Below are 14,879 nucleotides of genomic sequence, written 5' to 3' on the forward strand. Positions count from 1 at the left end.
AATAATAAAAGAAGCTGTTTTCGGTTTCAAGTATCTTCAAAAAAAGCAGTTTCATGATCTATTGTTGTCATGCTGTAACACATTTCCTCAGAATGACGGGAGGTTTCCCTCGACTCTAGGCCTTAAGTGTGTGAAGGATCTAATGAAGTGCTACTGAAAGAAGCTTCATGAAGTTTCTCAAGAGCAAGAATGAGTTTGCCTGAGAGGTAGGCCACCTTTTAAAGATATTAACTACATCATGTAAATGGAAATGGAAAAGTCTTTTTTGGAAAAAAAGAGCATCATTTCACATCTAAGTCGGTGTGTATCCTCAGAGTCCCTTGCTATTCACAGAAATGGCACAAAAATACTGTGCTCAATATTGCAGTGTGCTCACTGACCTAAGAATGGATATGTTTTCACTCCAAATGCAGTGTGAGTGTTCATGGCTTCAACGTGTGTGACTGCCGGTCAATTGTTTTATGGAAGGCAATACACAGGCAGTTGTCTGAGCCATTTGACACCTGCTATGTTTTATATAACGGTTTGATAAGCAGAACTAACCAAGTTAGACTACCTCTATGGTTAAAAGTGAATTTGGCATATGTTTGTTGGGTCATAATGTTATCTTTAGTTATTAGTGCTCCTGTTCAGATAAATTATGATTCCCAATGGCATGTTATGGAATGGAAAAAACATTTTTGTATTGACTTTGAAGATTTTCTTGTGTTATGGAAAAATTAGAATGCAATATATAGTAATATAAAATGTGATATATATGCTGTTTTAATATGGTTATATTATTAAAAAATATAATGTTGAAAATTTGTCTTTTGTTGTTGGTATTCAACATGTAGATATTCTTCAGCAAGGCAGGTATTATCGCAACTTCAAAACATAATAAAGTATTTGTTTTAACTTTTTGTAAAGAAAACCTTATGAAAACACTTTTTAATATGTATTAAATGTATATAAAATCAATATAAAATATTGCTAAAAATCATTATTTTTTGTGGTGAGATAGACAAAATATCAGCAGTCGAATCTGAGAGGAAAATCTTTAATATTGAGCCCCGGGCTGTTCATTAACTGATCTTTCTTTCAATAATAGCTGTATACTGAATGGATTTCAGTTGTGAAACTAAACTTTTTTTTTATTCTTGATGAAACAACAGTTTTGTTTTCGATAGGACAAACCAAAGACATCTCGGTATTGTCAGAATGAAATATCACTTCATTTTATCCTTCTATTTATGCAATCAGTACACATATAAATCATAAGATTGTGGCCGCTAAAATTTTGCTCTGTTTTTATGACTTTATTATTATCTTGTTAATCTACACTATTACTTTTTGTGTGTGTGTGTGTGTGTGTACATTATAATCCAGGTATTAAAAAGTCTGTATCAGTCTAACAGCATCTGTTGCTCTGTCACGTCGCCTTATCAGTTTTTACCGCATTACGTTTACATGGAACATATAGGCTGTCATTTTCCATCTTATCTCTCGCAGCAGAGGATACAAAATTCAACTTTTCAGCTTCCTTTCTTTTCCATCTCAATGCATGTTGAAGCCCCATGGTTTCGCATTATCCAGAGATACAGCAGATGTCATATTGGTATTAAACTTGAAATAGGTCATCCTTTTCTACTTCGTTTAAAAGAAAACCTTATCTAATGAATGACTGACATGCCTTTAGGTTGTGAAAATCTTTTATGAAACCAAATCGGCTTCGTAGACGTCCAGAAATCCGTGATTTCGCCCTTACGGTGTCATTAGCTGCAGTTAGCATTCCTCTAGCGCACAGCAGCACCATGTTTAACTTGCTTTACTCGGTGAGATGCTCTGAATGCCAGCGGGACAGATTGATAACTCAGACAAATCCTGTCACCATAAATCCAAAACATTTTCCGCCTTTAGTCACAGTTGTCAGGGATAATGATGTCCTACAATGCTTTCTCCTTTTCTGTGGCTTTAAAATGGCATTTAAAGAGAGAAATAGTCATTCAGACTCCCATGAGCTCTGGCCAGAGCGGCTCCTTTAATCTCCGCAACACACAAACACACATGGATATGTATGACTGCTATTCAAATATTACATTGCTCCTTCAGCTTGATTTTATTGCTGTCATTTTTCATGAATTTGCTGAAAATTATGCATTTTAATTAGTGTGTTTGTTACTTTGAGGTTCTTTGACAAGGTGTCTAATGTTAAACTAATTATGATCCTGTATGAGTTTTATTTAATCTGTGGAACACAAAAGAAGATATTTTGAATAATGTTTTTCGGTCCATGCAATGAAAGCCAGTGGGGTCTTGTGTGTGTGTGTGTTCTGCAAAAGAAATTAAGTCATATAGTGGTGGAGAAATGATGACAGAATTTATATTTTTGAGTAAACTACCAAATTTGCTCTATTAACTTGCAGTAAGAGAAAAACATAGGCTCGGTTTTCTCTTTCGGGTCAAATGCTGTCATGATAGTTTAAAGAGAATCTTGCTGAGCGAGTTAATTTGAGTTAGTTAAACAGTCAATGTGCTTTTAAGGAGCTACTGAATAAGTAACGCGTTTCATTTAATGATGCAAGTATTTCACAGGAGCTCCATCGCACCCTTGTATACTGAGGTTTGTTGACTCAAGAATGCGTATTACAGTAAGTACGTAGGCCAATCATTCAGATCTGAATTTTTGTTATTGTGCATGTTTCATTAGTAAACCCGAATGCTTTTCTCTGGCGATTTTGGAAAGATTTAGGAAATCAGATTTTTGAATCAGATTAGGAAATAACTGTGGTCCTCCACATGTCCTCTAGTTCTCTGATGGTCACCCTGAAACGATCAATGTTGTCTGCTTCATTGACTAAACTGAGAAAAATGTCAATTCTAAATATATTTCATTTGATAACTTTATCTAGTTTTTGTCTTCTATGTATTTACAATGTTGATGAAAATTATTAGAACACTAGTATTTTCACCAGCTAAAAAATGGTTTTAAGTCAGTTATTTCTATATTTTGCTGTAGTGTGAATCAGTTTACATTTCCAAATATTCATTTTGCACAAGGAGTTTGACAACAACCAGTGCTCCACACGGAGATCTGATATCATCATCATCATCTAGTCTGTCTGGAATGACATGAAGAAACAGAACAAACTGAGACAGACTAAATCCAGAAGAACTGTGGCAATGTCTCCAAGATGCTTCAAGAAACCTACTTGCAAAGCTACAGTACTGTTAAAAGTTTTAGGCACTTGTGTAATGCTGTAAAATGAGGATGCTGTCAAAAAATTATGTCATAAATAGATTTTCTTTATCAATTAACTTCTATTAACGAAATTAAATCAACATTTGGTGTGACCATCCTTTGCGTTTAAAGCAGCTTTTGCCCTCGGTGCACTTGCGCATAGTTTTTCAGGTAGCTTTGCAGGTAGGTTTCTTCAAGCATCTTGAAGACGTTGCCACAGTTCTTCTGGATTCTGGATGTAATACAGCAGATGTCATTCATATTTGTATTAAACGTGAAATAGGTCGTCCTTTTCTACTTCGTTTAAACGAAAACCTTATCCAATGAATGACTGGCATGTGAAAATCTTTTCTTGAAGCATCTTGGAGATGTTGCCACAGTTCTTCTGGATTTAGTCTGTCTCAGTTTTTTCAAGCCATTCCAGACAGACTGGATGATGGTGAGATCAGATCTCTGTGTGGAGCACTGGCTGTGGTCAGACTCCTTGTGCAAACAAAAATCTCACTGGATTATTACAATTAATGGCAAAATTAATGTTTGGAAATGTAAACTGATATTTCCTACTGACACACTACAGCAAAAGATAGGCATAACTGACATAAAACAGTTTTTTAGCTTGTGAAAATACTAGTGTTCTAATAATTTTGGCCACCACTGTACATGAGTTTTATACCTGCGTACAATAGATGCTCCACCAAATCCAATTTCCCCAAAATGACTTTTCAGTCAGAGAAGACTGGCGATAATGTAGTAACCGTTGTACTCCAACAGATTATCCTAGCTGCTCAAAACCAATTTAGTTAGATCAGTTTCTTTTGTTAATCAGAGTTATGAATCATAAAGCTTTCTGAGCAATCATTTTTTCATTCTAATGCTGTACTGTTGGCACAACAGGGTTTCCATCATCTGGTATCATAGCAACACATGCATCAGAAAGGTGCTTTTCTCTGAAGCGCAACAAAAGAGAATTTCGAGGGCGAAAATTACAGCACGCACGCTCTGTGAATGTCTCAGGAGGGTCACCGTAACTTTCAGCCTTTAGGTCATTTTGTAAGTACAATCGACCTTCTCGTGAGCCGAGGTTATGACATGTGATGTGAAATTGTCCCTCAGCAGTCCCTGTAGCAGTGTGTTGTGCTGGGCCGGATTACACAGCAGAGCGTGTCGGCTCCTCTCAGAGCTGGCGGGAGGTCATTGATCTCACGTCTCTGTAAATATCAGTTCATGCGTGTCACCTGTGCGGCTGCTCATCTAGAGGGGGTTTGCTGGGGTCTGGGGTGAGAGTGGACAGTAGGGTTGGAGTTCACACGGGCATCCTTTGTGTTTTAGATATTTAAACATCTTTATAGCCTTAAAGACCGCACTTTGGGAAGAGAGAACTATTCACAGCCTCTTCCAAACAAAACTGGCCTGGTGCAGGTAAAAAATATTCAATAAATAAAAGAAAAAAGGCCAGTCTTGAGAATTTATGCTAAAGTGTTCAGAATGGTCCATAACTTCAGAAAACTTTGGCATAAATTCTTGAAACTTAAGATATGTGTATATTGAGGTCTGTAAGATTTTACTTATTTATTTATTTGATTAAAAGTACAGTGAAAACAGTAACATCATTTAAAATATATATATATATATATATTATATTTTAATGTATTTTAAAATGTAATTTATTCCAGTGATGGCAAAGCTGAAGTTTCAGCATCATTACCCCAGCCTGCCACATGATCCTTCACAAATCATTCTAAAATGTTGATTTGCTACTCAAGAAACATTTCTTCTTATTATTAAAACAGTTAGTGATACTTTTTGCAGGATTCTTTCATGAATATAAAGTTCAAAAGAACAACATTTATTCGAAATATAATTTTTTGTAACAATTTCTTTGCTATCACTTTTGATGCATTCTCGCTGTATAAAAATATTAATTTCTTTAAAGAAAAAACATCATACTGACCTCAAACCTTTCAGCTGTAGTTTAGATCCACCTACAGTAATCATTCAAATTAAACATGACACACAGAGTCAATATTTAATGCACGAGTTTCATTTGTCACAACAAAAGCAGCTATAAACAAGAATTTTGCTGCTATGTTGCCAAGGTAACTGTCTGAGTTGAAAGAAAAAAAAGTGGGAATATTGTATGTCTCTGGCCAGTAGCTTTTTGTACCAAACAGCACATATTAGATGGTAATGTCCTGCACCCTTCGGAGTGCTGAAGTGCACTGCCCTCCAGAGCAGGTCGCAGTAATGGTCCCTTCTGAATGCAATTCACTGTTAGGGCCAGATTTACAGCTGGGCAAAAAAAATATAATGATAAAATTTATTATATCAGTCGTTATTGATAATTATCATGATCAGTTTCAAACATTTATTTCTTTCAAGTTTAAAGGCAGCTTTTTGCTCCTACGTGAAAATTGTAGAAAGCAGACCATTAATTGTGCTTTTAAACTACTCTTTATGGTTAGAACATGACAAAAACTTGTCCAGTCATTTTTCCTTAGCAAAACGAATATATTAATAGAAAAAAAATAATAATAAATTTTTGGATGTTCAAATCATGAAACAGGTTTGTGTTGCCTGACTTTGATGACATGCATGCAGTGCAGGCTGCAATATTATTATTAATAATAATAATATTTTGTCTTCTAGAAATGCTGGGAGGAGAGTATTTAAATGAATCATGTAAGATGATTTATTATTGCGGTGGTCCCAAAAAAAAGCTTTTTTTAACATTTTGCGCCTGTGTTAATAGTACGTTACCTGTAGATGGCGTTTATCATTAAGAAAATGCTCAGGCTGTGTCTGTGTTCTTTAATTTGGCCATTGTCAGTAGATCTCTCTTTAGGCTCTCACAATAATTTTTCACAACGCCGTTTATGGCCTAGCTAAACGCACTCAAGCTATATACAGACACAAACTCCAGAAATCCCTGTACAGATTGATATCAACCCCTTCCCGCAGCTATAAATCCAATTATAGCATCAGAAATGATTATACCGTTGTTGTTTTTTTAACCAACCACCTATTCTCTCACTCTCTCTTCATCCACCTGTCCATCCTCTCATCCTCTATCTCTCCTCTATCTCTCCTCCAGCGTCTTTTCATACTTAACTCACTTTGATGCTCCATTTATCACACAACAGAACATCCCGCAGGGGATGAATTGTCTTCCGAGGGTCCGGCCCAAGACGCTCCGCTCCTTCTAGAGCATGAAGTTGTGTGCTCACATTCCCGTATGATGTCATTTCTGCCTTCCATTAGTCTCTTTTGTTACATGTTAGTTGCTAGGATCAATTCATATCTGCACTTTCCGGATTTAGACGCATTTACTTCTCATCTGACATGCATGCTTCAGTCCAGCTGGGTGGGAATAGGAGAGAGAGAGCGTAGGAAGAGTTTGTCTTGTGGCATTTAAGGGCGATCTTTCAGAGGCAGGACCTGATAGAGCACAGAAGCGGATGATGGAGAGGAGTCTTTACCGCCAGCAAGAGCTGCCCTTCTAATTGGCCTTTATAAATATTTAATGGCATCAAGATGAAATTCAATCATGGCTTTTAAGTGCTGAATAGGTTGGATGCAGAGTTGACTGTGGGGTGATTAGATTTCTCTGGTCTGGGCTGCAGTCCTTCTGCAGGTGGGCAGCAAGACATTTCAGGGCTGAGAGGAGCAGGCGCTCTCCTAAGAAATGAATCTTTTATTTGTTGTGGTGTATTTTTAAAACCAAGGCTGGTCCTGGTCACGCGATAGAGTAACCCCAGCAGACAGGCCTGACGCTCTTCACCACAGCTGATCTGGCTGTCCATTTCACTCTCCAAACAGGAACAGAATAGAGGTTTCCTTTGCAATGGCAAGATAAGAATGCCTACATACGTAATATAAAACATTTAAATTCCCTGCTTGACAAATTTATTTTATCCAGCATGAATTATTGCTGATATTAGTGGTCGACCGATATTGCTTTTTCAGTAACCAATGCTGATATCTAGATACAGGGCAGCCATCGACCAAAACATTGCTGCCTTGTTTTGGCAAATTTAATGTATAAATGAAAAAATATTAATAAATGAAGAAAAAAAAAATATATATATATATATATGTGTGTGTGTGTGTGTGTGTGTGTGTGTGTGTATGTATGTATGTATGTATATATGTATATGTATATGTATATGTATATGTATATATATGTATATATATATATATGTATATGTATATTGTTATATGGAAATGTATATCTATTTTATTTAAATTTTTATAGCAAATATGTATTTATCAAAATAAGAATTTTTGCAAGACAATATAAACATATGTAATATTTAATTAATTCATCCATTATTTTCTTTTATTTTATTATTTTCCTGAATATAAGTCACTGGTAACACTTTACAATAAGGTTGAAAAATACTTCTAAAGCATTTATTAATCTTAGTTAATGATTAGTTGATTCCAGCATTTACTAATACACAATTAAAATCAAAGTTGTATCTATTAATGTTATTTAATGGACTTGAGCTAACGTGAACTAACAATGAACAGTTGCATTTTTATTATCTAACATTATCAAAGATTAATAAATACTGTAACAAATGTATTGCTCTTTGTTAGTTAATATTAGTTAATGCATTAAGTATAGTTATCAAATTGAACCTCATTGTAAAATCATTTGAGAATTATTTTTAAAGGATTTGTTGAGGAGTGGGGGGGGACTAAAATGTTGTGTTTTATCATATTTATAATGTAAATATTTAGATTTATTTACCAGTATTTTACATTATTTCTAAATGTAGTAATACAATGTGACTTAAATAAAGATGCATCCTACCTTTTTATCTATTAATTATCTATTTATTGTCTGGGAAATATGGTGTACATATGCCAAATATGATTACATATCCATTTTCAATTAATAAAAAAGAAAAATAAATTATATATATATATATATATATATATATATATATATATATATATATACTGTATATACTGTATATTAATATATTTAATATATTAAGATATTAGCGCTAGTATTCATATTGTAGGCATTAAACTATGCATTTAGCATTAAGAGAAAAGCTTTTAGATCAAAATCTCACCGATCCGTCAATTAATTGGCCTGGCCTGCCGCTCTATTATAAGCTGATATTATAATTGGCCGTATATCTGTAATTGGCCTAATGAAGAGATTTGAAATACATTTTATGTGTTGCTGTTAATTTTTTCCACACAATGAGGTATTTTACATGACAAAGCATCCCATATTCACAGCATGATTACAGTGAATGTGACAGTAAGTGCTCAGTGAAGAGAGAGACCCAGGGGAAGATGACCTCATCGTGAGCTCATCCCTCAGATCTGTGCTATAAAAGAGCGAAGCATCTTCCCAGAGGGGAGAAAGGTGAACCGAGCACTGGACTTAGAGAAGTGAATGTATGTGTGTTTTGGTCACAGATGACTCACCTACACAGGAGTGTTTCCCTCTCTAAGATGAGGTGAGTCAGATTGTTGACTCACTCGCATCTCTCTCTTTTTCCTCTTCTTTTCCTCTTTATGGGAAGGTTGGCGTCAGACAGAGGGGTCCTTGGGGATTGATGCCAGTGACGATGACTGGGACTATGGCAGATGGTTTAAATAGTCCAGCATTAATCTGCCTTACCTCATCACCACTGGGCTGTGCATGTGTGTGTTTATAGAGGGAGAAACGTCCGCTAGGGTCCATAATTCATGACATATCCCCGCCATCAGCTAGTTTATGGCACAGAACGAGTTTATCCCTGAGTAAACGTATAAAGTCTGCCTCCCTTCTCCCTAAATTGCTAATATAACTTTCTCTTTACTGTGTATCCGATATTTTAAGTCAAATAATTTAGCCTGCAGTCTCCATATGTATTTTTAAATGAGTGGTTAAGATGGGGGAGCTCAGGTTAATCTCATTATATTGACCTTACATGCATGCGAAATGAGACTCAAATTGTTGGGTGTATTTTTCAATGACGGCCCGATCGTACCCCGCCCATGATAATCATCCGCAAATAAGAAGAGTAAATTCAGGGGGAAATATTGCAAATGGGTTTTCAGGGTGGCTGTGCATGAATATTTAATTCCGTTATAAGACGAAAGGTCCAATAAATTAATGATTTATTTTTTTTTTGGTCTGTCTGGTGGCCACCCTCTTAATTGCAGTTGTGCAGTTTTGCACCTTGCACAGATTAAGACTCTTTTGAAAAGGTACGGATGCCCCTGATAAGATTAATGACATTTTAAGAGGAAAGTTTTGGATGTCTGGCCTATTTGCAGTTTTGGACTGAATGTAGGTCAAGCGAGGGAAGAAAAGTTTCAGCAGAAGTTTAGTTAGCTTGTTTAAAATATTCAAAATAAAGCTGTCAGTGGAAAAAATGTCTGCTTGTAGGAGCACAAAATATGACATACATCAAGAAAATTGTATAGTGCAAAACTTGCAATAATGGAAAACCTTTTTGTATTACTAAAATAAAAATATTATATTTATTAATTGTAACATATTTAATTTGTAAATCGTATACTACTTCAACTGCTTGAAGTTGAAGTATATACAGTATATAAATATACAAAACAGTATATAAATATAATTTTTTTTGATAGTTAATATTAAACTTTGGAGGACAATAATATAATTTTTTATAAAATATTATATTTAAATATTGATATTAAATAATTAAAATATATATTTATATATTTTAATCATGCATAAAGTTTTGTATCATGCTAAAAGTACTGCATAGTAATATCAATATTACTATATTAATAAATATAATATTAATAAATCAAAAACTCAAAAGGATGGTTAAAAATTATATATATATTTACTTTTTATTTACTTTTTTACTTATTATACTTTTTTTTCTTTTTTAGGGACTGCCTGTTTAGCTCCATATGAAAACAATAGATCACTCTACAATACTTCCACATTTAGATAAACATACGTATGTGTGTCCGTGTGTTTGTGTTTTGAGAGGTCTTGGTTTTGGCTCTGGTAATTGGACAGAGTGCATTGGGTTTTTTGACATAGGGTGAAGGGCTTTCACCCCAGCATCTGTTGAGGTGAGCAAGCCTCCCGTGTGTCACGGCCTGTGTCTGAGCCCTGGTCTCCCAGATCTCTGACTCTCCATCCCTCTTCCCGTCTCGTTCACCTGTGGCTGTATCATTGGTGTTGAAATAGAATAGAAATTGTGTTCCATTCAGAATATAGAAAGCTTTTTGACTCCAGTGAGGCCCGGGACACCCACTGAGCACTTCTATGCAGACTGGCACTGTTCTAAGGGGATTCCTTGGCACTCTTTGATAAAGATTAATACAATCCTATTTTCATCCCTAGGATTGCCTCTCCTAATGTCTCTCTCTCTCTCTCTCTCTCTCTCTCTCTCTCTCTCTCTCTCTCTCTCTCTCTGTCTCTCTGTTTCCCCTGTTCCTGGAAAACACTAAGTACCTTATCCATGTAGACTGTGACACTTGTACCGCTTATATTTTACACGAAACTGTGTAATCTGAAGAAAATATCAGATGATATGCACCTATGGCCTTGTGGACTTTAGAAGAAAATCTTTAAATGTCCAAATCCACAGCAACAATATGGATCGTGCCTAATTGGATCAATTGAGGTGTTTACAAAAAGGCTTTTCGTTCTGACTGAGCTATCAATTGGATTAAAAACAGATTATTGTATGTAAACGAAACTACGATCTAAAGAGAGTTTTGAGCTTGTCTCCACTTTCCAATAAATTTATCATAAGAAATCAGGAGTCAGCTGTCAATTCAAAATATTAGTTCAAGTTCAAGTTATTGTCAATTCTTCCACATGTACAGCACATACATACAGTGAATTTACTCTCAGACCCTTGGTGCATACAGTTAACATTAAACACTGACAGTAGATGTTCAAATACAGATAAATACAGTTTAAATATATGTACATACAACTATACAGATATACAAATGTCCTCATTGTAGAATAATAAAGAAAGAGATAGATAAAGTGGAATAAGGCACATGGCAGAATAGATAAACTCAGTTTATGCAACAAGTTAAATAAAACAAAACTGTGCAGATATATGTGTAGATTAGCATGAAAGAATGTGCTTGTAGCTGTAACTGTTGGAATTCAATCCGGAAGTACAAGGCTAAGAGTGATATTTGTGTGGTGAAGGCTCATGTCAATAGACAGACAGATACATTGCAGCAGCCACTGGCTGTTTCCATTTGCTGCTTCCGTCTGAAATGCTGGATCTGTACCAACAAGGCCAAGCAAATCTAACAAAGGTCAGATCAAAGGAATGGAGCAACTGGCCTTTTTCAGAGCCTCTAATTGGCAGAGAAGAAAGGAAACTCTCAACTGGCTTGAACTGTCAATGGAAGTATTCACATAGACTGAATTGCGTCCAGAGGTAGCACTGTATAGTTGCATTGTATAAGCGCCTGGTTCAGCGCAAATCATTTTCCTTTAAAAAATAAAATGCCTTTTACTGCCTGCTTTCCAGGTGGAAATAGTGCAAGACCAATACCAAATAATTAAACTCCTCTTGTCTCAGTCTCTGGTGAAAAGGGGGATTGTAGGTTGTCGCTCTCTGTTATGGATAATTTCATAAAGACAAAAATTAGCTATTCTAAAACCAAGTGAGCTGCCTATTTAGAAAGCATTTTAAGGCATCTTAGGTATGCTTCTGATGTGAAGAACTTGAACCTTGTAAGATAACTAATTTTGGCCTTTTTAACTTTTAAGGCAGCAATGCATAAATCCAAGACAGCAGCTGATTCTAAGACATTGACAATACATATACTTAATTTAATTCAATACTTTAATTTATTTACCCTATTTTTTATGTCTACCGGTAAAGAAACAGTTTATAAACAAAGAAACAAACAGTATCATTTGTAAATCTTGTGCACTTTGTGAGTGGAGTGGTATTTGTATGGTGGTTTCATTTCAATTAGGATGCATTCTATGTAGGCAGTAGACAACAACGATATTGACTTTCCGATCCCATGACTCTGATATGTAAATGTATGCACATATATTGCAAGTTAACTAGTGTTAACTAAAATGCAAAACAAACCTTTGTATTGAAATGATCTTAAATATTAATGTATGTAATGCAGTGCATCTCTTTCAGTTTTACTTTCCCTGTTCTTAGGATCTGCTCAGAAAATAAGCTGAATTGTGTTGTATTTGTCGCATTCACCAGCAGGGGGCAATTTGATAAATAAAACAATAGACATCATTCCAGGAGTTTGTCAAAACAAAACCTTCCACAATTACTCTTTAACGTCAACTAGTATTATATTACACTATATGCACACTTTAAAAGAGCTTTTTATTAGTTTGCGAAAGAAAATGCTCAGTGAGAGTTAGCACCTATGAGTCACGACTCATATCTTCCAATTATCGCATAAACACATTAACACATACTTTTTGACAGGTGCCAGCATATTTTATGCAGAAATGATACTGTATTTAAAATTAGTTTTAGCAGATAGAAAATGCACATCATATATAAGTGAAATGGCCCCAGTAAAAGACATAATGCTAAATGCATATTGCTAACAAGCACAATGCATAACACAACAATCTCCACATACATTACAAACACTGTGATTGTTCTTTAAAACTGATTCACTAACTCTCTTTTCAGATTTTCAGACTTTGCTTTTCAGAGAGCCACAAAAAAAATGAACATTTTATGAAATCAAAGCCAAGTTAAAGCCCTGTGGCTTCACTGGATAATTGCTAATCGTCAGGAAATGACCAGACACTGAAAAGCAGAGCTGTGTGTGTGTGTGTGTGTGTGTGTGTGTGCATGTGAATGATATCAGTGTATGCTCTCTGCTCTACTATGCGTGTAGTGGCTCTCATGTAGAAGGACCTGCAGTACTGTTACCACAAGAGTGTTAAAGTACAGCTCTTGAGCTGCCTGGCCTCACAGTATGTGTGTTATTTGTGTCTGCCTCACACTGCAGCGTGCCATTGAGGACGCCATCAGTGTTTGATTGGGCACTTATCGATCTGAGAGTGTGACCTGTGTGGATTGCTGTAGCCTCTGTCACGCCCTCTCTCCAGGAAACGACCCGCATCTACTGCAGCACATGAATACATAACTCACAAAACGCAATGGATTATGTACACAAACACACACACCAGTATTGGAGAAGTATCGTATCAGGCCAAAAATACAGAGAGAGAGTGTGTACAGACAAAAGAATGAAAGGTGTGTGTGTGTGTGTGTGTGTGAGAGAGAGAGAGAGACCCTGGCTGTGAAATCCCAGCTTAAGTCTTTTTTTTTTTTTTGGTGATTTACTATTTTCTACATAAAATCATCTTTCATAAGGTAAAGAACATTCTGTGAAAATGTAACTTTGATATCTTTAAGACTGCCCAGGTAAGACCATGTCGGAGATTTAAATCATAGTGAAATTAATGGTTGAATCAAACTTTTAACCTGGATTTCACAGAGAGGGTCACAAATACACACACACACATACATATGTATATGTGTGTATGTGTGTGTATGTATATATATATATATATATATATGTATATATATATGTGTGTGTATGTATATGTATATATATATATATATATATATATATATATATATATTTGTATATGTATATGTATATGTAAAATGTGTGTGTGATAATAAAAACTTATATTATATATAATTAATATAGAATGTATAATTATATATAACATATTAAATTATATATGTTGGTTCAGGGAGCATTTTTCCTGTAATTTTGTTCTCTAGAGATTTCAAAAAATATAAATAAATAAAAATTCCATGGAAAACAAAAAATCTCTGATTGGTGGGTCACTCACAAAGATTCTGGGTAATATACTTTGTAATTGGGAATTCAGCTATTAAGCACATTTAATTTTTTACCTCAGAACTCAATGTAGGACTTGAAAGATTTATATATCATTGCTAAAAATCTATCCTTTTCTATTTACTTTTTCTACAACAAACATGTCCGTAGAAATACGGAGTTTGAGTCCATTTTTTTTTTTTTTTTTTTTGCTGTGAATAGGCCTAAAGAGAAGTGTAAGTTTAGAACGATTCTGTTTCGTAAAGTGATATATATCCTCTGTATATGTACATATATTTACATAAAATGCATGACACACTTTTATCTCTCCAGAGAGAGATAGAGAGCAAAATGTGCTTAACAGGCAGACAGCAAAACCTTTGATTTCTGAGTAAAAAAAGAAAAATGTCTCTGGATGTGAAACATGAAATGTGACTGGATCTGTTTAATTTTTCTGACAGAAGACCTCTGATGTTTCTTTCTTTCTTTTTCAGCAACAACGAAGGCTTGATCTTCTGACCATCACCAACCCCGGTAAGTATGCGTATTTTGGTTTGTGTGATGTGTGTTTGTTATTCACTGCACAGCACACCACGCAACAACACTGAATACTTACATGGGGCTTCACGGACAGGATTGTTTGTTCACATGGGTTGGTTGTGAGGGCTTTGTGACTTCTCTTATTCTCACAACAAGCATCAGCTGCACCCTTTTCCCACGACTTGTCAGCATTTCAGCAATCCTGTCGTAGCACCCCGGGTGTGCCTGTCCCAGAGCAGCGGGTACAGCCTGCACTTCTGCGTCTCTTTGGGAAGCTGAATGTTTTGTCAATACA

General features: G+C 35.4%; 1 protein-coding gene across 1 annotated transcript in view; it reads left to right on the forward strand.

Annotated features, from left to right (window-relative positions):
* Positions 1-14,879, forward strand: part of LOC306848087 (cytosolic carboxypeptidase 6-like) — a 330,953-nt gene that overhangs the window by 220,318 nt on the left and 95,756 nt on the right. Inside the window, exon 6 of the mRNA XM_079382424.1 lies at positions 14,539-14,578. Within this exon, the coding sequence (XP_079238550.1) occupies positions 14,539-14,578 (40 nt within the window). The remainder of the gene's footprint in view (positions 1-14,538; positions 14,579-14,879) is intronic.

Source organism: Barbus barbus (assembly GCF_936440315.1).
Source record: "Barbus barbus genome assembly, chromosome: 28".
NCBI lineage: Eukaryota > Metazoa > Chordata > Actinopteri > Cypriniformes > Cyprinidae > Barbus > Barbus barbus.